The sequence below is a fragment of the Doryrhamphus excisus genome, linkage group LG3 (genome assembly GCF_037039965.1).
Source record: "Doryrhamphus excisus strain RoL-2023G ecotype Guam linkage group LG3, RoL_Dexc_Guam_v1.1, whole genome shotgun sequence".
NCBI classification, from domain to species: Eukaryota; Metazoa; Chordata; class Actinopteri; order Syngnathiformes; family Syngnathidae; genus Doryrhamphus; species Doryrhamphus excisus.
Genome location: NC_136359.1, coordinates 18420619 through 18446526, shown reverse-complemented (window position 1 = coordinate 18446526; position 25908 = coordinate 18420619). Strand labels below are relative to the sequence as shown.

Here is a 25908-nt window from a genome sequence, read left to right as displayed (position 1 = left end):
TCACAATACCCACCCGTGCGCACTCTCCTTTCCCATAAATCTGTGGAATGGTGCCATACAGCGCCTGTAAGGTCATGAGGCCCTTAGCTGTGTGGTAAAGGCTTGTTTGGTCATTTTCTAGGTAGCACTCCTGTGGGAGGATGCAAAGTGAAAATCACAGTCACATAACAGCTATGAAATCTGTTGCTCAAGTGCTTGTATTGATGAGCATCTTTACTTTGTGATGAACAAACGGAATCTGCAACTTCACCACTAGATGTCATTATATGGTGGTCTTTAAAATCAAATTGGATTTCATCTTCCAACACTCATTTATACTGTACATGTACAGTATGTAGTGTAAAGTAGTGCTTAATTAGTAATAATTTTTCAAACATTTTTTTCCGAATATAAAGATTGAACACACCCTGAAGGCACTTTCATATTCCATGGACAGCAGGTCGCCATCATAAGGGATCAAGTCCAGGATATATTCATCAATGTTGATGAAGGAGCCCAGCACACCCTGCTCCTTGAGCCGCTGTTCACACAACAGGCTCCGCCGGGGCACAAAAAGAATGTGGAAGTCACGCGTTGAATGTTTATCTTCACTAAAAACACAGAATACAGAAAAAAGGCACATTAAAGATGGCGGCATTTTAGGAAAGAAATTCCTTTACTGTCTTTCATGGAGAAAGTGAACCACATAAAACCCACCTGAAAACATTCTCTGCAATGATATCCATAAGTTCTAGTCTGGGACGAACAAAGAAGATAATATTTTTGACATCGGCAGAGGGAAGGCGACCACTCTTGAGCGTAAACATCTTTTCCACCTCATGTTCCTGAAAGAACAAATACAACTATTATTGGACTACACCAAGCATCCATGTTCACGTTTCAAAAGGGAGATTTTTGTGATAAAATGAGGACACCAAGGAAAATGTAGTTTGTAAAAAGCCACAAGTGAAGAGTGTAAGGTATGGATTGTACTTACTTTTAATAAAGAGTATTGTGCTATGAGTCCAAAAGGTCCAGTCAGATATTCATCCCAAACAATGGCCTAGAAAAAGCACAATACATATCACCAAGACCTGAAACAGCAACGATTTTAAAAGCCATATGTACATTTGAACAAGTATAATATTATGTCCTAGGAATGACAATGTATGGATGCATTGTTAAGCAGGATTGCATGACAGCACCACAACGTAAAGTCAATACTGATCACCGTTCGTCTGTACGTGGCATACAGTTTAATTTCCTTGATTCTTGCTACATAAATATATTACCTTGCTTCCGGCACACTTGTCTAAGAACTCTCGGAGCTCCTTCCGTGCTGCTTCTCTCAAAATGTTCAAATTAACTCTTCCGTATGACAAGTGGGCGGCCATTTTTAGTTTTCGGCTACAGTGCAAATCATGTGACTGCAGTTGCCCACAGTTACGTCATGTGACCAGAGATTCGGCTAAAGATTCGACATTTCTTTATTTTTTAAACCCAATATTTCAGTAACTGTTTGCTCGTCAGTAAAGGTATAGAAAAAATAACTAACTAACACGATAGCGCGACAAACACATTTATTCAGTGAGTGACGCATGCGTACTGGCTAACTAAACGCCAAAGACGAATTTCTGCACTTTAGTGGGTGATGAAATATTAATCATTAGATGGTGATTAAACTAATACAATATAGTTAAATATCTGCTCAGGTAGCACGTCGGAAAACAAACAAATACATCAGATAATGCCTCTATTTTGGTATGTTTCTGATGTGAGACAAACGGAAGTGAACGTGGCCGTGCACCATCTTACTGTCGTCTTTAGTCTTCTTGTCTATAACATGGCGAGAATTCATCCACAGTCACAATTTATAGTAATGTCACGAAAAGTCAAAATGCACATGTTGAATGGTTTGAATCTGCGGCGCTCGTCTTTTGGTAACTATGCCCTGCAACGAAGCAAAACATATTCAGCGCAGTACAAGCTTATTTCGTTAGATGGCGCAATTTTTCCACAATAGACTCTCGAGTTGTCGTTGTCAGGCAGTAACAGCCTGTTTACGGAAAACAAGTCATTATAAAGGATATTGACATTATAGTAGAAAAAGTAATATAATTATGAGTCCTCGATCCTCAAAATTGAGACGCAAAATTTATCACAAGCGATTGTATTCGCAAACAAAGACACTTACTGTTGCTACAGACGTTCTGCAATATGAAAATGCTAAATAAGAAATAAGTTGCACGCCATTGGAACCAATGTTAGTGTGCTGTTCCAGATACACTTACATCAGGTGATGACAGTCCACTTATGCATTAGTGTTATCACTTCACATCCAGGGGTTTCCTTCCCAGTGAATCAAGGGCTTTCCACCCTCCACACTGAGTACAAGGCGAGTTCCCACGCACATTGAGAGAGAGAGACCTGCTAGATATTTGCTTCCAGCCACGGACTACTCCTCCGGGCTAAATATTAAAATCTGGCTTCCGGTGACAGGTACCATGCGCATTGACTGACTCCCCAGCCGGATCCAAGACCTGCATATTGTCATCTATTCCGTATCATTCCCTGATAGCTGAGAAGGAGAGAGTCGGGGCTGGATTCTCAGGTATGTCTTCCAGTCATGACTGAATAATGAAATTACGCATCCTCAACCTGAAGCCACAGTGGGGTCGTGCGTACTGCCGGTGACTTGAATGGACGTAACCTTTCATTCACAAGGCGAGTAGCGTCTTTCATTGTCTGTGTTTATTAATTTGACTGGGCATATAGAAACCACTTACTCCAGCCCGAGTCGTCCAGATGAAAAACGACAAATGTGCATGCATGAAACTACTGGGACTAATTAGGTGTCTCATCATCATCTGATTGATTTCTTTGTTTTAGGGCAAACATTGTACTGCATCATTCTTCCAACCATGCAGATGCTTCAACAGCACTGATTACCATTCATGACAGCATGCATTGGTGATGAGTATGCCGTCGTTTGAAAATCCATTAAACTCAATGCATAAAGCCCAATATGTTTTATTTTCAATGGATAGAAAATGCAATGAAACAGGACTTGTAGCTGGCATATCTTATATACTGTTTGCTTTCTGGTTACAGTCAGATATGAAATAAGAAAAATAGACTCGGTAAGTCATGTGGGAGAATGTGTGGTTGCATTCCCTGGGCGTTGCTGCAGGATTTTTAGGAGCGCACACAGGAGCTCAATGCGCCGCCAACCATACAGGTTAGGAAACATCAATGAGGCGTTCCAGTTGTGATGTGGGCAGGGCACATGTGGACCCCAGGTGCTTGTGCCACCTATTTGTGTTGTTGTCTACGGTTGCACCCATGGGTTACTACCTTTTTATGGTCGGCTGCTAGTGTCAGTATGCGAGGGTGGCAGAAGGAGCTGGTTCCACCATCTCCAACTCCTCCTACAGATCTGAAGCCTGGGAATTAAATGGGGGAGGGGAGAAACGACCCAATAGTTAGTCCGAGAAATATCTGCAGCTGCCTCCTCTCACATGAACACATACAGTGGTGATTGGACCTTTTGATTTTTTTAGGGCCTTCTGTAGCCTTGTCACCACAGAACTAACATGGAGTTAGGCAAGCAAGAACATCACATTAACATGTCAGAGATGTGTGGTTAGGGAAAAGAGGGAAAAAGCTGGAGGAGTGAAGTAAGTGCGGTACATGCTAACTGCATTATTTAAAGCTGAGGGAATGAGTGGACAGTTACCAGATTCCCATGCTCTTGGCTTGACTATACCTACAAACCATCTAAGCCAGGTGCATCCTTTGTGAACAACCAAAACAGCTTCTAAACAGAGGCCCACTTAGCATTGCCTGTGAATTCTTTCACACATGTACCGCTATGATGATACTGGTGGACTCATACTGTGCTAAATCATTTTGATTCCTCTCATCCTGCTGTTACCATGGTCACAGATGGTGAAAGGTGGATGTGTGCTTGCCTGCACCTCACAATCTCTCGTATTTATAGAGTTTAAAGCCCAATATTGGGATATTTGTAGGTGTTTTTGAGCAAAGATTTTCTTTTGCTGCCCAAGCAATATTATTCTGTCACTTGCGGTTCGTCTGCAAAGAGGAGTGGCTTCATCCTGGAACTCTCTTCAGCGCAGAGGATGAGAATCAATGCCTCTCTGAAAGTGGTGATTAGATCTGCCTAAACGCTCTGGCATATTGGAAGAGACTGGAGTAATTAATGTGGCCTTCAGACCAAGTTGCCCCAAGAGATCACGGAATGGTAAAAGTCCAAAACTGACCTTTATGTTCACAGGCACTGGGTCATTATTTAATCAAATACAAGTCTATATGGCAGCCTAGTACTTGTGCATTTTGAAATAGTTGAATGTTAAATGTTCTAATGCATAATTGAGTCTTTAATGAGGGGAAAACAGTAATTTGTGCCTGGGACATCTTTATGACCTCCAAATGTGAGGACAAAAATCTCTCCTCCATAGAGTATTTGCTCTACTTTTGAGAAGAGGCACTTAAAATGGTCGTCACAAAAACTTCATCATGGACACAATACACGGTATTTCACACTGTTTTTGTGAACATGAACGTGAAATATCCGCCAAACTGTTGCTGAAGCCTAAAGCAGCACGCTCTCGCCAGGAAAAGTGCATTAATGTTGGACACACTGTGTGTCCCCGGAGGTGGAGAGAACCACAGTGACTGTCAAAAAATTGTCTGCAGTTAGTAAACGCGGCACCCTCATGTCCGGCTTGTGAGCTCCACGGCACCAGAGGTGCCTCTGACAAAATGTGTCCGACAATGAGTGCTCCTCCTCAGGTAGGCGAGGTGGACACAGTGCCCTCATGTCCCGGTTCTCCTGAGCTCCACGGCACCAGCAGTGCTTCTGACAAAGTGTGCATGACAATGAGTGCTCCTCCACGGGCAGGTGAGGTTGGAGGAGCACCAGCGGTGCCCACTCTTTGAGTTCATACATGCTAAGTCAGGGGTCTCCAGCCAGTAGCTCATGAGCTGCCAGTAGCTCCTAAACAATTTTCAATTATCTCTCCAAAATCTTTATTAATTTATTATCAACTCAAATGAAAGTGTTGTTAGAAAATGTTGTTCGCAGTAGTCAGGAAGAAGTTCGGAGGTGTGACCTATCACAGTGGAGTGGGTGTGCCTGGAGGTGGGCTGTGGGTGGAATAAATTAAAACAGACCATTTAGGCTGGAAGCACAAATCCAAGGAAATAGGTGCAGATTCTGGAAGATCTAGAAAGTTTTCTGTGCGGCTTATTGTGCTAAGAACATACCGTTTTGTACGCACTGTTTGCATGAAGTCAAAAGGCACCAAAAAACACAGAAATCTACGACACCGCAGCTGTGCAGGCAAATAGGGGGATTGTTTACAAGAACTTACTGTATAGAAGGGTTGTAATGCGTAAACACTTACCATATACAGGGCTTGTGATGGCATGATGGGGATGAGGACGGCGTCAGTACGGAGTTGGGAGCATGCAGACACTATGTAGCACCAATCGTGCAGGAGGAACTTTTGTTGTGTGACGGGTTTGCATCAGACTCTGGATGATGTGTGACCTCCTCTATGGGCACAGAGGGGGGAATCGGCTGCATCTGTGATTCAGAAGGCAGCAGATGCTGGAAAAACCTGCTTTTCATACAGGCTTTCAGTTAATAATGTGAGAAAACCAGAAATTAATGCTTTGTGAAATACAAAGTATTGTGCCGGCCACGGCAGCAGCTCCTCCCTCTGCAGGCCACATACTCTTCCAGCTGTACACTGTGGTTCTCCCCACATCTGTGGCGGCACAGCAGCGTATCCGACATTAATGTGCTTTGCCCAGCCATAGCGGGCGGCTTGTCCTACTGTACACTCCGGTTCCCCAGGTCACGATAGCCGTATGTGCTGCAGGAAGCCAGTTTGAGCACACCCGTTATGGTGGTGAGCAGTTGCTGCAGCAAAGGAAGACACAATGACACGATCACCCGGCCGCACCATGGTGACAATCGGAAATGTGACGCTGTGTTACATACTGTTCGATACGACTGTTCGGTCGTGTCGATACAAATGCACGTATTGGTGCACTCCTAATATGTGTATGTGTTTTTTTTATTATAATTTTTATTACAGTAAACCTCGGATATATCGGACTCGGACATATCGGAAATTCGCTCACAACGGACAGATAAAAAAGAACCAATTTTTCTGTGATGCATTTCCACTAAAAATTCATTGCATATATCGGATTTTTTATAACGGATTTCGCCCATTTCGGACAAAATCTCCAGTCCCTTTCCGATTTCCCTCGCATATATCGGATGGCCGCATCGTGTCTTTCTCCTGGCTCCAGATTTAGGACAAATATAAAAGTGAGTGACGTCAATAATACTAGCACAGCAGTGAATGAGATCTTAACCTCACTATTGGAAATAACGTAGGCCTGACGGGCGTAACAGGGCCTAGCTTAATTAACAATTTGTTATGCTCAGAGTCCAATAAAGTTAAATTCTCATTACCTTACGTCTCTTTTCATTGCCCAGTCCAGGTACATTGGAAACAGAGTCAAGGAAGTGCCTTTTTATAACGGATAAAATCCGATTTACGCATATACCGGATATAAATCCGATATATGCGTAAAACGGACATTTTCCGGTATACACATATAATGGATTTCGCTTATATCAGACAAAACCAGTGGGAACAATTGAATCCGATATATCCGAGGTTTACTGTATTATTATAAATATCAAAGGACGGTTGGGCAGCTCTGATGTAAATAGACAAAGACAAGTAGATAAGAAAAAAATAGCAAGCTATTTAGTATATTATCATAACAGTGATTTAATTTGGAGTGGTTAGCGCGCAGGCCTCACAGCTAGGAGTTCAAATCCACCCTCGGCCATCTCTGTGTGGAGTTTGCATGTTCCCCCCGTGCATGCGTGGGTTTTCTCTGGGGACTCCGGTTTCCTCCCACATTCCAAAAATGAATTAATTAATTATTTAATTGGTGACTCCAAATTGTCCATAGGTATGAATGTGAGTGTGAATGGTTGTTTGTCTATATGTGCCGTGTGATTGGCTGGCGACCAGTCCAGGGTGTACCCCTCCTCTCACACGAAGACAGCTGGGACCGCGACCCTCGGGAGGATAAGCGGTAGAAAATGAATGAATGATTTATTTGGTCCCAAAAAATGTTGACAATAATATCTTTGAGTGTCAATTTGTGGGATAATATACATTTCAAAATGTACCTGCATTGTTTTGCGACTCAATTAAATTAATGTCTGTTTGTCCAGTCATGTATCTTTTCATTGTACTTTTCTTAAAAATAGTGTTAAAGTCATTATATATGATCTCGTCTTGTGAGTTGGGTATCTTGTGACACCCCTATACGATACAGAGTTTTTACCACAGACTTTCAGAGTGTTGAATTAATGCCCGTGTCTGGCAGTACCGAGATAAGATGAGAGGAAATTGAAGGAGCATGAGTGGTCAGTGCAGCAGAAGCCAGCGCTCAAAGTCCCACCTCTTACCTTCATCGCGTATGCGGGGATGAATCACCATCCAGCGAGCAGAGCTGCAGCTTACTGCAGGACCCAGCTAGAGTGCAGTTAATTGAGTGCTCCATGACTTTTCCCTGTGTGCTTCCATAGTTCTAAAGTAAAGACTGGATGAAAGCTCTAACATCACTTAAAAATGTGTCAGCATTTGCTTTCCAGCTATTTTTGGCAACGATGAGAAAATAGACTTAATCACATTTGTTTGTTTGTCAGTAAGCAGGTCCACACAAAAACTACTAAATCCGTTTTTCTAAATCTCAGTAGATAGATAGAGTTGGTAGATAGAACTCATTGCATTTTGGTGTTGATCCAAGACTGCAAGGTAGTACATAGTGTACATCCATTTGTCCATTTTCTACCACTTATCCTGAGGATCTGGGGCCTATCCCAGCTGACTTCAGACATAAAGGCAGACTACACCCTTGGCCGGTCGCCAGTCAATCACAGGCCACATGTAGACACAGACTACCATTCTCACTCACATTCACAACGTCACTGAGTGGGAACTGAACCCACGCTGCCTGTTAATGAAGTCAGGTGAGCCTACTACTAATATTCAACAACAAAACATCAGGTTTTATTAAGGAATATATCAAGTTACGTCAAGTCACATTTATTTATGTAGCCCTTAATCACTTAATTAAGCCTTTAAGGGCTTTACAAGTTGGCAACAATCGACAACATCCCCTGATCTGAACCCACATCCATGCAATGAAAACCCCAAAACCACATTTGGGGAAAAAAGAAAGTACCACGGAGGGGTGATGACCAGGCTCTTGACATTCCAATTAGAAATTAATGGGTTGTTTTTGCTTCTAATACAGTGTACTCACTTTATTATACCATTTATTATCATTACATTAATAAAAAGATAATTTAGATTGTTTAGGTCTACACTTGGACAATTCAACATGTTTAAAAAGGAGTATGAAAAAGCAGAGCTTATTTTAACGCCAGGTGGATATTTATCAAGGTATACTATTTGGTGCTAATACATTATTTCAATTGATAGATTTTGATAGATTGTTCCAATTTGGCCATGGACCTTTCTGTGGACGATTGGAGACTCCATTGGTGTGCATGGTTTTTTATACAGGATGCGTCCTGAGATTAACTGGCCACCAGTCCAAGGTGTACCCCGCCTCTTGTAACCCAGGATAAGCAATTCATGGCCTTGGCAGAGGTTTTTGCTCTAGTGCCACTTTGATTCAGTGTATGTTGTTGATTTAAGAATGAAAATAAGCCAGTAGAAGCCGCTGCATGTGTCTTGGACAGGGCAAATGGCACAGCAGTAAAGCAGCAGGTGAGCTTGTTGGACACTGGATGGTCTTTCCTGTTTGTGTTCCAACGATGCAGAACTTGGAGCCATGCCTGCTCCAGACAGTTTGGTTGCATCGCTTCAACACTTATCCATTTCGGCGGTGAGGAGCCATCACAGATGGTTTTCACAGATGGTGCCCACCATCACGACCAGTTCAACATATTTTGTTGGTGCAACACACCTAAAAGGCCTGTGTCTTTACTGTTTGCCATGCTGAGGATTGTTCTCGCTTCGTACCTACATGTACTGTGGATGTTTGATCACGATCTGAGAATCAGAAAGCGTACACAAATGCCTTTACAGAGGGGGCGTACGCAGGGTGAATAGCACAGGGGGTTGAAGTTGTAAATAATTAAGAAATGCTGAGTTATGTTTTCCTGCAGTGAAGGACTGCGTGGTGCAGTGCACTCTCGTCTGCGTTTTGTGTTCTATATGCATATGGGGATGAATGGAGATGTCAATGGTAGCCCCTTTTTTCATCCTTTTCTGTTGTATTTTTACTTATCAGGAGTATATATTATATCTCCTCATGAACCAATCTGAGAAATCTGGTGATAAAATATGGAATACATGCACTATGATTTATTCAATGAATCCTAATGAAAATAAGATTTATTTGCTTTTCATCCGAAGCAACACAATCAGCTGCTGAATTATGTCAAATAATCTTTGTTCGTCAGGTCATATTTATAAAAACATCAGTCAAGAGCTATATTTAGAATTCCTTCTCCCTATTTTAGGCTTTCGACCTGTTTTTACTTACTGTTTTTTTTTTTTTAAATAAATACAATCCAGAACAGAAACTAAATAGAAAGATTTTTCACTGGTACCAGATATTCATTCATTCATTCATTTTTTACCGCTTTTCCTCATGAGGGTCGCGGGGGTTGCTGGAGCCTATCCCAGCTGTTTTCGGGCGAGAGGCGGGGTACACCCTGGACTGGTCGCCAGTCAATCATAGGGCACATATAGACAAACAACCATTCACACTCACATTCATACCTATGGACAATTTGGAGTCGCCGATTAACCTAGCATGTTTTTGGAATGTGGGAGGAAACCGGAGTACCCGGAGAAAACCCACGCATGCACGGGGAGAACATGCAAACTCCACACAGAGATGGCCGAGGGTGGAATTGAATCGTGGTCTCTTAGCTGTGAGGTCTGCTCGACCGCTGTGCCGCCCTGGTACCAGATATGAAGTTGGATATTTGGATATTTATAACCAAGAACTACCACTATTACTATCAATAGTTAGTCCTCATAGTTATCAGTAACAGCTTGGCAATCATAATCAATAAATGGCTTATAAAAGACTTAGGAATTAGTAATCATTTTAACAATGCTTGCCTAACTAACAGCATTCCTAACTAAATGTCTGTCAAACAATGTTCCTCCACACAATATAATATTTCATTTTGCCATCATTTCAAAACCTCATCTTATACATGTCTTTGAAATCAACTTAAACAGTAATACGACAATGAACTACCATTCTATGTGTGTTTATTTTGAACATGATCCGGGGTGCTTTTTCATTCAGTGGAACACTGCTGGTGCAGGGTCGTCAAACGGCATTTGGTTACGTGCAGATGTTGCGGCGGGACTTCTTCAGGGAGAATAACATGACTCTTTTGGACCATCCCGTATGTTCCCCTGATTTAAATCCCATAGAGAACATTTGAGGATGTATGGCAAGGACACTTTATAAAAATGGCCATCAGGCCATCAGTTCCAGTCAGTTGATGCCCTTTGTGAAGCCATCTCACCACTTGGACCAATGTTCCTAATGTCTTCCTGGAAACACTCAAGCATGCCCAAAGCAATTTTTAAAGTGATGAATAGTGGAGCTACTCATTACTGAGTCCTACTGAGAATTTTCTTGTTCTGGTTTGGAGAGTTTTATGTCATTTTTTGACTTTTTGACTCTTAAACTTTTGGTCAGCTGATAAACAACCTATTTCACTTTAATTGTTGTTTTCAATACATTTTAATTACTTTTTCAAAGTGATTTTTGTCCCAAATGTGCAAAAGGTAAATTCTACCTATTTTTCCACTGGTCTTAAGATTTTGATCAGGTCTTAATGTCTGGAATGTGAGTGTGAATGGTTGTTTGTCTATATGTGCCCTGCAACCTGTCCAGGCTGTACCCAGCCTCTTGCCCAAAGTCAGCTGGGATAGGCTCCAGCAGTAAGGACAAGCAATTCTGCATAAACATGTCAGGCATCAAATTATCATTTATCCCTCTGGAAAATGATTTTGCAAAAATGATGACCCTGAAGGAATTGTTGGTGGATGGATGGAGGGAGAGCTGTAAGAAGACGACATGTGTGAGATCTAGCCCAAGACATTAAAATAAGGATGTGGCCTGATGAAAGATAAATTAAAGTAAACTAAACCAATGTTGGAAATTTATACATCGATCTCCGATTCTCATTAACCCATTTTAGAAGTGTCCTTCTTTGAGCACCGCAGGGGGATTCTTGTCCTGGAATATGAATGAAGTGTTTCAGTGTCATTATATTCAATATACTGCAAATAGGACAAGGGGAAATTTTAAAGGCCGGCATTGTTACTGTTCTCATTTTTAAAGTATGTTAAAGTGTAAATAGAGTCGATCAGTGACCTTTTCTTAAGATTGTTCTGTGCAGCCCAGTTTCTTTATAAAACATTGAAAATGGGGTAAATTGTATGCAGTGTAGGACAACAGGATGTTAAATTCATGTAAAAGAATTTAATTGCACCAAGCCTCTTTCCAGCAAATTTCATACAAATCATCATGTTTGTACTTCCCACAGCTCAACCATGAGTGTATATAGATGATCCTCTGTTTTATTGAGTTCTGTTTTATTACGATAATGGTTCAGAATGCTCTCCCATACATTAATTAAACGTTTAACAGTTACAACGCTTGCAGTGGAAGAATTCACAACACAAAAATGCAGTAAGGCCTTGCACAAGTGGGATGAATACGTTATGTGCCATCACCATGGAAGTGAAAATGAGCATCATAACAAAAGGAAGAAAGGTCATAAAAAGGAGAAAGGTCCGCTAATAATTGCAGCTCTTTTGGTCTCAACCACTGTGAACGAAGCAGGCAAACTAAGATGAAGTTGAAATAAAATGCTATATAATATTATAACATGAATGATTCCTTCTCTTTTGTTTCCTTAGCACTTTTTCTAGCCAATCTTCAAACTCCAACACACGCTTCCTTCTTTGTCCTCTGTGTGAGTGACATAGGCAATTCTTTGAAACATGAAAAAAAATCGACAATTTTTTGTAATCGAGGTATCAGAATAACCGTTGCAGCCCTAGTTTTTTATGGATGAAGCAATTTTACCCTTCTTTTTTCTGTAAAGCACTATGAATTGCCTGGTGTATGAATGGTGCTCTACAAATAAACCTGCCTTGCCTTGCCATGAACATCCATAGTTGCGCACTTGCTTAAGAGCCAATAAATGAATATTTTTAAAATATCAATATTTACGTTACGCATGATATATTGTCATTTCAAAGTAATTGTATAAAACCTAATCTCTGTCCTGGAGAAACCGGAAAGAACTATTTTACAATCCCTCTGTAAGGCTGCAGCTATTACATCCGTAATGATCCATGTTGGATCAATCCATCATTGTTCTGCATGCACTGTTGCCACTCTACCTGCTTTCATACCACACATGAATGGTCATGTCTTGTAAGAACGATGCTGGCTGAGCAAGACACTTTTACTTCAGTGAGTCTGCAGTAATGAGTCATACACCTGTTATTCAAAGTCACATCAATCTGTGCTCGTGGCTGATGAGATTTAAAGCTTTCACTTGAATAAACGAAAGAGAGAGTATGGCTATGTTACTAAAAATGGCTGACAGATGCTTTGTGTGTAAGGTGTGCTGAAGGGTAGGTCCAGTTGTAGATATTTATAAGTCTGTTTTTAAAACTGTTGCCTTTGTTCCGCCATATGACATCCTATACTGGAGAAACGCTGCTGTATGCGTAATTTAATCTGATCAGACATTTGAATAGTATCATGGTACCCTTGCATTTGTATTTATGTAGACAATTCACAGGGAGGGCAGCACGGCGGTCTAGTGGTTAGCGCGCAGACCTCAGAGCGAGGAGACCAGGGTTCAATTCCACCCTCGGCCATCTCTGTGTGGAGTTTGCATGTTCTCCCCGTGCATGCGTGGGTTTTCTCCGGGTACTCCGGTTTCCTCCCACATTCCAAAAACATGCTAGGTTAATTGGCTACTCCAAATTGTCCATAGGTATGAATGTGAGTGTGAATGGTTGTTTGTCTATATGTGCCCTGTGATTGGCTGGTGACCAGTCCAGGGTGTACCCCGCCTCTCGCCCGAAGACAGCTGAGATAGGCTCCAGCACCCCCCGCGACCTTGTGAGGAGAAAGTGGTAGAAAATGAATGAATTCACAAGGACCATTCATCCCCTTATTTTGTATTCTATATCATTTTTATGAAGTAAATTGGTTATTTTGTGAGGGTGTGCACCATCATACAGCTGCAGAATAAGACAGCTTCTCTCTGACTGCTGGTGGCTGGATGCTGCACTGACATCCAATGGGAAAAGCCCACACCCAGTCCACACTTATGGATAATACAGTAAGTTGGCTGCTATTCTTACATTCCCACAGGTAGGACACTGACAGATTTGACTCACAAGGTATGAGCTCTTGTGTTCCATCCTGAGCATCCAATGAGCAGCAGAGTGAAAGAGGATGTGATCTTACTGCCCTGGAATGATTGCATGGAAGAAGCTGTTGACAGGAGAAAGCTATTGATTTTCCTTTTTAGTCTTTTCTCTGTTCATCCCTTGACTGCTATACAGTGGCTGCACTCTCACTGTCCTGCATCATCACAGGCTTTTGGTAGCCTGCAGTGCTTCTCAGTATAGTGCTACTTACCCTCAGGACATACTGCACCCGACACTCGCCCAGAGGCTTTTGTGTGGAATTCCCACAGATGACACACTGTCATCATTAGCACAAAGTTTTGTTTTCAATCGCGTTTATTCCTCCGTGTACGTAATGGAGCATCATGAGATTTAAAAGCCGTATGCTGATGACACAACTATTCCTGAACTCCTCAGCAGCAGTGAGTCACTTCTAGTCTGCAAAAAAATCCACCTTGAATGACGATACCAGCCTGCTTACACGTAAACAGAAGAAAAAATAAGGCATTATGATAAGTGAAGTCATTTGAATACTATTTCTGAGTGTGTCTGTGTTTGTGCATTCATCCTGTAGAGCAGGGGTGGGCAAATATTTTGACTCATGGGGACGCATTGAGTTAGCAAAATTGTACACATTGAACATATATTTAACACACACACACACAGACTATGGTATGCTTATAATTTTCATTCATTCATTCATTTTCTACCGCTTTTTCCTCACGAGGGTCACGGGGGTGCTGGAGCCTACCCCAGCTGTCTTGGGGTGAGAGGTGGGGTACACCCTGGACTGGTGGCCAGCCAATCACAGGGCACATGTAGACAAACAACCATTCACACTCACATTCATACCTATGGACAGTTTGGAGTGGCCAATTAACCTAGCATGTTTTTGGAATGTGGGAGGAAACCGGAGTACCCGGACAAAACCCACGCATGCACGGGGAGAACATGCAAACTCCACACATAGATGGCAGAGGGTGGAATTGAACCCTGCTCTCCTAGCTGTGAGGTCTGCACGCTAACCACTAGACCGCCGTGCTGCCCACCACATCAAACTATGTAATTTAATTTTACAGTTTTGTTGTTTTTTTGGCAGTTTGTATGTTAAAAGTTGAAATACTCGGAAAGCAACTGGTGGGCCAGATTCAAACGCTTGGTGGGCCGCATGTGGCCCCCTGTCCGTAGTTTGCCCACCCCTGCTGTAGAGGGTATGTGAGATGTCATTGGCTTTGTTAATTCTGAAGATGTTTGATTTGGTTGAGGTCAGTTCTTCCCCTTTTGACTTTGCTTTGTACACTGAGCCAAAGTCTTACTTTTACAGAAAAGGGTGTTCCCCAAGCTGTTCCCAGAAAGTTAGAAGTAGAATAAAACAACCCTTCTTGTCATTGTCATTGACTAATCTCCAATCTCACATCCTCCTCTTGTGTTCGCATTATTACATTGAACCGCCTGTTTCTGTGATGCCTGTTGATTAGCAAACCGCAAACACATTTCTCACAGTTTACCTAACAGGTGCAAAATAATGAACATTGCTTTGTTATCTATTATGTAAAAGTATTTAGCCAAGCCAAATATTTCATATGAATTTCACAAATATTTGTTCCCTCTATTAGACACACCTTTAGTATGTTGCATAGTTTTTGTCAAGGTTTTAATGCGCCTATGTATTGTATCAATACATGGAGCTGATGAAACAGCTGATTGGGCTGTAAATATGAGACCGAGAAATGTGCTTATGTTGCAGTTGGCCTCGCAGATATTTGATCAGTATTCGTGAAGCACGCAGATGAATGGAAAAGGGATTATAAACTGAGTCATTGATTTCCATCCATCATGATGGCAATGAATGGGAGGTCATCATTCATCCACCTTTGACGTATCCCCCACCATAAATCTGCAACAATTAAATGTTTCTGGTAGGTTGCCAATTAAAGCTCAGCACCGTTCTGGCCCATTTGGACCAAACGTCCTCTCTGATGACTGAGCAAACCACCCTGGCAGTTAAGTTAGTGCTGCATAAGCATCAGATAAAGACAACGAACGGCTAAATGTGCAGACTGGAGGATTTAAATCAGAACTAATCATTCTTTTAATGACTCTTGACTGTACTTGTCAACCCCTCCCTCCCCTCCACTATTAATTCCCACAAATGAAGCAGGAGGAATCAAGTCACAAATTGAATCTTGTTGAACTTTGATGTTTTCATGTGTCTTACAGGATGTGTTAGTGGTGTCATGACTGACACGGTGATGAGCAGCAGCTCAGATCGTTGGGCGTCCAACAACAGACAGAGAACCATGCACGCTAGGTGAGCACGGTGATCAGCACATCGTGTTGTTATTTGGTTGTGAAGTCGCAAACGACTAATCTTTTGTTTCCACCTGCATCCCTCTGATGTTTGATCTGTGACACAGTGATAAAGAGCAGTAAGTAGATAAACTCCTACACTATCTGTCTCATCTCTCCCTTTATCTGCTTTTCATCTGGCGAGGAGTCAGCATTGGGTTTATAGCAGAAATGCAGTTTTTAGATGAATTGGAGAAGTGTATATTTATTATACAACACTAGTTCTCAATTATTTTCTGTCACGCTCCCGCAAATGTTTTCACGCCCCGATTTGAAACACTAGAAATATCTATTTATTTATCTGTACTGTACAGATTGAACTTGAAACTGAAATCAGTCAAATGTGTACATGTTGGCAGGTCTGCACTAACATTAAAAGTACTCTCTGCCTGGTGTGGCTGAGATTGAATCAGGTGACCTCATGAAGCTCACTGAGACAACACTAAGGGTTTTAAGTGCTATCAAAAATATTATAAGACATAAAATATGAGACATTTTTTTAGTTATTTCACACTTAGAAATATATGCTTATTGTATATACATATAAATAATTCCAATGTGTTCAATCATAGTTTTGAGAATCTACAAATAGTCACGCTTTGAATGAGAAGGTACTGTATGTACAGCCAATGTTTCCAAACATGGAATGCAATGTGTGTACTGAATATTCCAATTAAATTCTTGTCTATATTAACTACTGTTTGGCTGACAGGGGCAATTGGACCATGCAGCCAGGTCCTGGTCCTGCTGCTCCAGAGCTGACAGATGAAGAAAAAGAAATTATAAACAATGTGATCGCCCGAGCGGAGAAAATGGAGGCCATGGAGCAAGAGAGAATTGGGTGAGACGAACCTAAAACTTAAAGAAGCTGGTATATGAATGAATAGCTTTCATCATGTGCTTCTGCAGACGCTTAATAAACCGCCTGGATGACATGAAGAAGACTGTGTGCGGGGACGGTCTCTCCCGCTGTGTGCTTTGTGGGGAGCAGCTGGGCACACCTGGGGTCAGCTCAGTGGTGTGTGAGGACTGCAAAAAGGTAAGAGATGAAATAAGTACAAATGGCATTTCCCTTACAAACTGGGTCTGAATGCTTCTGCTCAGGTATGAATGATTAATGTGTTTAATACATCATTGCACACCATAGAAATATCCTGACACGTGCTCTTTGGGTTTAAGTTTTTTTTTTATGTTATGATAATATGGAGCATGGTTGTACGCTTGGTTCATATGTAAAGTACCTCAACCTCCGGAGACCCAGTAATGTATTTTTTCCTGTTTAAGGGACAAGCATTTCACAGACTTATTTCAAATGCAAAGCACTCAACAAGAATAAAATGAGCCGCGCAATAGCGAGAAGGTCATGGTCTTTCCTGTGATATGTGGTTTCCTGGGCTTTGTTCAATGAAGTAAAAAGTCTGCCATACTGACCGGCATGTCTTTTGGCAACAAGAGAAGTAGGTATTAATATTCCTTACTGGAAAAATTGAATATTAAAAAATATACTGGTTAAATTATTGTTGTTTAATAAAAAAAATGGTCTTGTTCCTCTCATCAAAACAGTATGAAAGTTTATTATATCATCTGGCACTAAATCCTCCCCGCTTGGGCATCCCTGTGTGTAGTTTGCATGTTCTCTCCAAGCGTGCGTTGGTTTTCTCCGGGTATTCCGGTTTCTTCCGACATCCAAATTGTCCATAGGAATGTGATTAGCTAACCAGTCCAGGGTGTATCCCGCCTCTCGTCTGAGGTCAGCTGGGATAGGCTCCAGCATACCCGTGACTGCTGGGATAAGTGGTATGGGAAATGGATGGATGGCACTAGATCCTAGATTCTTGCATAAAATAAATAACTACTATATGAGAGTTATTATTGGTGGTATATTGTTTTCATCCAAAATGTACATACCGGTAAACTTTTCCAGGACTCCGGAAGTTAAGTGTTCAGTGTTGTGAACCAGCTCTATAAAAATAAAATGGACTGAGTTGACACACATCACATTTGCATACAATTCTAACTTAGTTTTCGCAAAAAATAGTACAGCTCTGTTTGACTTCAGGGTCAATAATGATGTGGATTTGTAATAATGCTGTTAAGGTCAAACATTTTTGTTTTCCTATGCCTAGAACATGTGTACTAAGTGTGGTACTCAGTGCGGCAGCAAGCCACGAGCTGTGTGGTTATGCAAGATCTGCAGAGAACAGCGAGAAGTGAGTTTTTTCAGATGGGGGAAAAAAACTTGCTGTTTTTATTAAGAAAATCATAACAGCGATAAAATATGTTTTCTCAGGTGTGGAAGAGGTCTGGTGCGTGGTTCTTCAAAGGATTTCCTAAACAATTCCTTCCCGCGCCCATGCCATTGTCAAAACCGAAAGACCAACGTGTTCTGGAAGCAGCAGAGTCTAAAGGACCCAAGGAGGAAGCTCCTCAACCACATGGTGGGTATAGCAGGCCGGGGCTTTTAATATGTTCATATCATTAGTCATTAATTGAACATGTTGTCCCTCTTAGGTCAGAATCAGCCTCCTGCTCCTAACAACCAAGTTTCAGGCAAGTTCTCCAACAACTGATTGTAAGACATCTATTGCTGTATTTGTACTTTTATTAAGAGAGGGTTTACAGCAGGGGTCTCAAACTCAATTTACTTGGGGGCCACTGGAGCTAGGGTCTGGGTGAGACTGGGCCGCATCAGGTTTTCCAAAAAAAACAACAAAAAACGGAAAAATGAATAAACTTTGCTTTGGTTCCGATTTTCTACAAGAAAAGCTCTGATAAAACATCATCTTATTTTTCTACACAAAATAAGATGATAAATAAATAAACAAATCAAGAATAAAGAAAATCAATCAATCAGTAATAAGTAATAATAATAATAAATAAAACGGCAAATAATGAAAATTTAAGAAACCATATATAGTTGGTGGGTAGACAAATTATTTTTTCAGATTAAAATTAACAGTATTAACAGTTATTTAACTTTTAACATGAACATTAATCAAACGTAATATTTTTTTCTGGGTACATGATACCATACAGCATCCATATCAAACATTAAACTTTCATATCAAGGCGGGGGCCCGCGTGTTTGAGACCCCTGGTTTACAGCATTTAAATCCAAACAAACACATTTAAATCCTTTAGTACAGGGGTCGGCAACTTTTACTCTCAAAAGGTATTTTCCACCCTCGCTCACGAAAAAATAATAGTATGCAGCTGCAAAACATCAGTTTAAAACAACATCTTAGCAAATGTTAAAGGTTAGAATTTTTGTTAATTTGACCATTTTTAACAGCAGAATACAACAAATAGAAGTACAGTGTTCAAGTGTAACAGATGCCAACTACTAGGGTTATGATAGTATCATCTTGGTTGAACCTCACAACCTGATGCCTGAAGAAATGTGCAACGACACGCTCACATTCATCGCAAATTACGAGTCTCCCAATGGTTTTGATTGATTGCCTGATTTGGAGGGAATTTTGGGCTATCAAAGTAGTTCAGGTGAGAAAAAGCGCATGATGACAAGCACAAGCACTCACAAAAACACGCACAAATTTCACATTTTCCTTGGCTGGACAGAGACTTGCAATAAGCTGTTGCTCAGTTTCCATTAACCACGAGAGGTGACGTACAGAACCTCATGTGTGTGGTGCCCATCAATGAGATGCGGTCCCTCGTTCGAGCCCATCATGGGCAGGGCTGGACTGCAGGGATCTACTTTGAATTAAATGACAACTTATGCTGACCTATAATCCAAATGTACGTCTAATTGTTCAACCATGCATCGTTTTACCAATTTCGGAAAACCCATTCACACAGCATGAACTGCTGCAGACATCTGTATCGGTAGCTTCTTCCACACCATCTTTACGGATTGTGTGGTCAGGCATTGCTCGTCTGTCTATCATCCCCACCCATTCTCCTCTGACACCCACCAACCACAATGGATTTTCACCCAGAGAATTGATTGATTGATGGAGATTTAGTCAATATTTTCTTGTATTTGCAGCATTTTCTGTAAATACCATAGGAAGCTAAGCAGGAAGATCCTTTTCGTGCAGCAGTTTGGGATGCATTCGACTTTCAAAGTTACTCTGTATGAATTTCAGCAATTCATCTTGACATTGTCTACAGCACCAAAATGCATTGGGTCATGGCCATGTGATTGACTGCTTAACAATTGAACAATTATCCCTAATTGAGTGGTCAGTCCCCCTAATTACTGAAATTACAGCAGTCAGCCACTCAGCCCCAAACAGCACTTCGGTGTCTTTGCATAGAAGATGCTATCGGCTGTGGAAAAAAAAAAGTTCAATTCTCAAATGAGCGACATGAAAAGAATATCCATCTCCTGTTTTATTCTAACCCACCACTCCATGTCTTATTCTCAACCATCCAACATTTTATCTCCCATTATTTGCTAGTCCGGGTGGGATATTGCGATGCCTTTGGGTGGGACATAAAAGACATGGTTAGCATGAACAAACAAGCACTATGGACCATACAGCGGTTGCTTGTATGCACTGTAGTTGACTGCTGCAGCTTGTTGTACTGAATGTAGGTCAGTGCCTTTGAACAAAAAAGCTGCAACATCAAAAGTATCCAGAGAGACTCGGGTGTATTACATTTTCCACTGCAGTGAGAGCCTAAAGTATGAATATGCATTTCTCCCTCATGAATAGTGTGTGTCTGTGTGTTTATTGTATAATGCTTATTTTTAGGAGCAGAGCCCAAGAGCCGTGCTGGTTACCCACCTGTGGCCCCTAAACCATCGGCCGTGCGCATGGCCACAGGTGGCGCTGGCCCTGAGGAAGCAGGACAGGGAAGCCCGGTGGTGATGAAGAGGATGGTACCTGTTCAAAGCGCCAGACCGCAGCCAAGTGTAACGCCCTCTTCACAGGGTGAGAGGAAGGTCCTAAGCAAATCCTGATTTATCGCCCTCAACTTGAACCCAAATCTGTATCCTGTGCCCAGTGGGACAAGACGGAGGCACTTACTCTTCTGGTGCAATCCCTTCAGAGCAGAGAGCGCCTCCTGCTGTACGAGAGGAGAGGAGGCAGCCTGCTGCCTACAGTGCTCCTCCGGCTCGACATCAACCTCCTCCGGCTGAGGAGGAAGAGGAGGCCAACGACTACGACTCCGATGAAGCCAGTGAGTTCATAGTCTAGTCGAGTTCACTGACTTACATGTTTTAGTTTATTTGTCACAAATTCAAAAGATGAGTTTCTTTTACAATATTGTTTTAAGGTAAAAATTATGGACTAGTTGTGGCCGAGTGTTGACCATGTTAGCCTCACTGACTGATCGAGGATTTGAATCTCCTGTCTGCCTACTCAGATCCCCTAGGGAACACATTCATAGTAACACACACTGGCACAAATCTTATCCATCCATTATTTTCTATACCGCTTATCCTCACTACGGTCGCGGGCATGCTGGAGCCTATCCCAGCTGTCTTCAGGCGAGACGCGGGGTACACCCTGGACTGGTTGCCAGCCATCTTATTTATGTCTTAAATGGCATTTTCACTCTTATTGGGTAATACGAGTGTAAAGGTGACCATAGGGGTGTAATTTCATGTCTAGAAAGCTCTAATGTTAAAAAACAAATTTAGAACCTCGTAAACAGGTTTTCTACGCTCCAATTACAAAAATATTAGATTTTAATATGAGGAATCCTACTTTGTAGAAATTCACTTATCACGATCGTGTCTGGAACCAATTAATCGTGATAAACGAGGGATTACTGTACCTATATTTTCTTTGTCACCTATGACACAAAGCTAAGATGTTGCTGTTTTGCGCAGATAGCTTAGCATATTCATATATTGCTTTTTAAATTGTTTTTTAATTCAATAAAAAGTTGCACTTTCTGCTGGGTAGAATGACAATCAATGAGCACCATATGGTAGCCAAGCACAGAAATCAGTGCTCAACAACTAACACAAAGCAGGTTGTAAATTGCAAAATCCAAGAATTATACATAAGCCACAGTTTCTGGTATAAATTCTAATGGCAAAATAAATAGCTTTATTATATACGTGTGTATCACTAAGCTTAAAAATTTGACTCCACTGCCAGAAAAAGCATTTTAATGATTGTGATTATTCTCTATGAGACTAGGCCAGGGTTGTTGTTTTTTTTTTTGTCCTGCATTCACAAGCAAAATGGGACTGTAGAATGAATTATTCAAGAGCACGCTCCCCGTCTCTGTAGTCCCACATCATACCAATCAATCAATAAACCAATAGCTTTATCTGATCCCAGAAGGACCATTGGCTCTGCAGCAGAGGGGCACAAAACATTTAGCCCACACAAAACACATAAAGCACAGGACACGTAATTACAACCGTGACACAGAGTGCATAAAATACACAAAGTGTGCCAACTATTCTTGGTCTCTTTCAGCCACTCTGGGCTCTCTTGAGTTCAGTCTGATGTACGATCAGGAAAGCAACAGCCTCCACTGTAGCATCCTCAAAGCAAAGGTACGGCTCGCCTCATTCAATACTTGCACTAAGGGACAAAACCACTCCAATTTAGGGTGGTTGTGTGAATAATTAATTAAGCAAATCATCCTGTCAATGTGATAGAATTGAACGCAAATCAATGTGTGTTTTCCAATTGACAACATGTAATCTAGTCATACTGGACATGACTGTTGTTTTGTGCTGTCAATTTATATGTCATAATAACACTCAGAAAATGAGTAATTGTTAAAACATAAAATCAATGCTTGTCTTTTGGTATGTGTTCATGTAGTAAGAGTGAGTTGCTGCACCAAGTTACTTCTTTGTTGTTTATTACCACATTTATGGGAACTCAACATATCTCTTTAACATACTGTATTCCTTACATTTTGTATCATATATGATTTTTATCCCCAGGGTTTGAAACCCATGGATTCAAATGGACTGGCAGATCCTTACGTCAAGCTTCATCTGCTTCCGGGGGCTAGCAAGGTTAAAAAATACTTTTTTAAAACACATTTTCCCCTCCACACATATTTATTTAAAACTTTTACAAAACACAGTGTCTGTAGTATATATACTAAAAGCGTGAAAGACAATGGATTTGGGCTTGTGGGTCTCTGCAAGCTCAAGCCTGACACCTTGTGGTGTGAAGTAAGTCAACTCTGTGTGGTATCCAGGAAGGGAGAGGTTTTGTATTTTGCTTACATGCACAACACATAAAAACTGTCAATGTGATGTTCTAATTTATTGTATCATTATCAGTCAACAAAGCTGCGCACAAAAACCTTGAGGAACACCCGCAACCCAGCATGGAATGAGACACTTACCTACCATGGCTTAACAGATGAAGACATGCAGCGCAAGACCCTCAGGTGGATACAGCAAGTAGCCACACTATAGACTCATATTGCACACCTGGTCTGGTCTTCTGGAGGCCTCTTCGTATAGCGTCTTGTCTGACTATGACTCTTTTACACAGGCTGTCTGTGTGCGATGAGGACAAGTTTGGCCACAATGAATTTATTGGAGAGACCCGAGTGGCGCTGAAGAAACTAAAGATGAACCAGAAGAAAAATTTCAACGTGTGTCTGGAGAGAGTTGTCCCAGTGAGTGAAGAAGATGAGCTATATGAGCTATACTCTTCTGAATTCCTAACTAAGCCTCAGATATGATGTTCTTCCTCCAGACAAAGAGAACTGCAACAGCTGGTGGAGCTCGAGGCATCTCTCTCTACGAAGATGAGGTGCCCCTCTCCTTCTAGAACATGACTAAAAGCAAATAATTTTTGCTGTTCCTTCCAAAACATACAATGAATCTAACTTTTTTTCCTTTCTGTTGTGTTTTTGTAGTCTGCAAAAGATGGCGGAGAGGTTGAGGAACGTGGTCGCATTCTGGTCTACCTTATGTATAGCACCCAACAGAACCGCCTCATTGTGGGTGTTGTGCGCTGCGTTCATTTGGCCGCTATGGATGCTAATGGATACTCAGACCCCTATGTTAAAATGTAAGTGCATCCCCATCATTGGTATTGTAAATATGACTCTGTTTTTGTGTGTGGACGGGTAAATCTCAGCTCTTTGGTTTGTGTCATAAAACATGGCATCTCATGTTCATTCATTCATTTTCTACCGCTTATCCTCATGAGGCGCCTCACGGGCGTGCTGGAGCCTATCCCAGCTGTCTTTGGGCCAGCGGTGGGGTACACCCTGGACAGGTCGCCAGCCAATCACAGGGCACATATAGACAAACAACCATTCACACTCACATTCATACCTATGGACAATTTGGAGTCACCAAATAACCTAGCATGTTTTTGGAATGTGGGAGGAAACCGGAGAACATGCATACTCCACACAGAGATGCCCGAGGGTGGAATCAAACTCAGGTGTCCTAGTTGTGTTTCCTGGGCTCAGTGTAAGTGTGCAGTGATTTTAAAAGATAATGTGCAGTCGTCCCTTGCTAAAAAAGTGTACATAATTGGTAATGGTAATGGTTTTATTTCATTTGAACATGCATCAGATTACAATTGAGTGCATCACATAATCAGTTCACAATTAATTAAGCAAATTTAAAATGTTTTTGCTTAAATGAAGCATTTTTAAGCATAAAAATTGTTTCATGAACTAAAATACAAACTAATTAAGAAGAAGCGTTCAAATTTCCATATGCAGTATTCTACACTGGTTCCAAGGTGTCAGGTGAAACATACAAGCAGATACTGGAGCAGGTTTATTGCATGTTAGAATTATCCCACAACAAGCACAATAATAATAACATAATCATAATAATAATACAGGCTACTCTGGCATCCTTAATTCAGCTAAAACTCAACTCTGAGCCCCTGTCTTAAATGGCTTATTTTCTGTGATTATATCGGCCCTATTGGATGAGAGCAAATATTGGTGTTATTTCAGCTTTAGAGGGCTGCTATAATTTTAAAGCCTGTAATTTGAAGGTGGTAGATGTAATGACTTGAGGGCTTGAGCAATATTAAAACTTGTATTTTGAAGGTCGTACATGGGTTTTCTATGCTCTAACTCCAAAAATATTCAATTTATAGAGCAGGGAGGGATCCAACTTCCTGGAAATTCACTCATCACAGTCTGGTTTGAAACCAATTAACTATGATAAACTTGGGAAATGAAAAAAATCAGAGTTATGATGCTATCTACTGTCTGGACTTGTAACAACAAGTTACATAGACAGTCTCATCATGTGTTATGAATGTATAAACACTGATATGCATACATGAAAATGAAAATACATTCACAGCACTTCCATGGTTGGACATTTGACTCGTTTTCATGATTATCTGCCACAATAAATGATTTGATGGATAAAAAGACTTAACTAAAAATAATTAACCCTGTTATGTGTAATTTACAGAGTTCTGAAACCTGACATGGGGAAGAAGGGCAAGTGCAAAACCCAGATCAAAAAAAGGACTTTAAACCCAGAGTTTAATGAGGTTTGTTGTTGCTATTAAAACAAATTGATGATGACAACTAATAATAATTAATATGTTTCAGGAATTCAGTTTTGACATCAAACACAGTGAACTGGCCAAGAAGACTTTAGACATCTCAGTGTGGGATTATGATATTGGCAAGTCCAATGACTACATAGGTAAATATATTATCAGGATTACCTTCATGAAACGAAATGAGAGCCAACCTTTCATACTTAATTGTGTCCTTTCAGGTGGCTGTCAGCTCGGCATCACTGCCAAAGGAGAAAGGCTAAAACACTGGTATGAGTGTTTGAAGAACAAGGATAAGAAGATTGAGCGCTGGCACACCTTGATGAATGAGAATCACACTGCTAGCGATTAACTACCTGTAACAAACACAGCATGAGCTAAAACATCCCCTGGTCCCCATGGTCTGCATTCACCTCTTAGTGCACCTTTTCTATACTGCCTTGTTTGTTTTTATGTCTAATTTCATCACTTGACACAGACACTGCTCCCACGCCTCCTCTATGTCCTCCCTGCCTTTAAGCCAGTGCTGATATTTAATCCACTAAGGCTATGTCCACAGA

General features: G+C 41.2%; 2 protein-coding genes across 4 annotated transcripts in view; one reads left to right on the top strand and one right to left on the bottom strand.

Moving 5' to 3' along the window:
• Window positions 1-2393, bottom strand: part of vps33a (VPS33A core subunit of CORVET and HOPS complexes) — a 6029-nt gene extending 3636 nt beyond the window's left edge. The window contains exons 1-5 of one of the 2 annotated variants that reach the window (XM_058070355.2): window positions 2271-2393; window positions 977-1042; window positions 697-824; window positions 407-590; window positions 14-130 (exon numbers count right to left, since the gene is read on the bottom strand). In XM_058070355.2, the coding sequence (XP_057926338.1) occupies window positions 14-130; window positions 407-590; window positions 697-806 (411 nt within the window). In that variant the 5' untranslated portion in view covers window positions 807-824; window positions 977-1042; window positions 2271-2393. Of the gene's footprint in view, window positions 1-13; window positions 131-406; window positions 591-696; window positions 825-976; window positions 1043-1271; window positions 1437-2270 lie in introns of those variants that run through there. The other variant, XM_058070353.2, reaches the window with a different exon arrangement.
• LOC131127940 (rabphilin-3A-like) lies at window positions 2268-25908 on the top strand. Of its 2 annotated transcripts, XM_058070350.2 has the most exons (20): window positions 2268-2374; window positions 2479-2590; window positions 15768-15858; window positions 15965-15976; window positions 16609-16737; window positions 16806-16935; window positions 18023-18106; window positions 18187-18334; window positions 18408-18446; window positions 20618-20797; window positions 20871-21047; window positions 22304-22383; window positions 22783-22857; window positions 23131-23240; window positions 23348-23474; window positions 23555-23611; window positions 23718-23872; window positions 25255-25336; window positions 25398-25494; window positions 25570-25908. In XM_058070350.2, the coding sequence occupies exons 1-20, from the start codon at window positions 2279-2281 to the stop codon at window positions 25698-25700; spliced, it is 2112 nt and encodes a 703-aa protein (XP_057926333.2). In that variant the 5' UTR covers window positions 2268-2278; the 3' UTR covers window positions 25701-25908. The 2 variants fall into 2 exon arrangements, with proteins under 2 accessions (XP_057926333.2, XP_057926334.2); XM_058070351.2 differs by lacking the exon at window positions 15965-15976.

Bases quoted from the DNA above. Each gene is read 5' to 3' on its own strand.
- LOC131127940 (XM_058070350.2), top strand. From the start codon at position 2,279: ATGACAGTCCACTTATGCATTAGTGTTATCACTTCACATCCAGGGGTT. The intron at 22,384-22,782 runs GTACGGCTCGCC...TTTTATCCCCAG, and splicing joins GTAGCATCCTCAAAGCAAAG to GGTTTGAAACCCATGGATTC. The intron at 23,612-23,717 runs GTGCCCCTCTCC...GTGTTTTTGTAG, and splicing joins TCTCTCTCTACGAAGATGAG to TCTGCAAAAGATGGCGGAGA.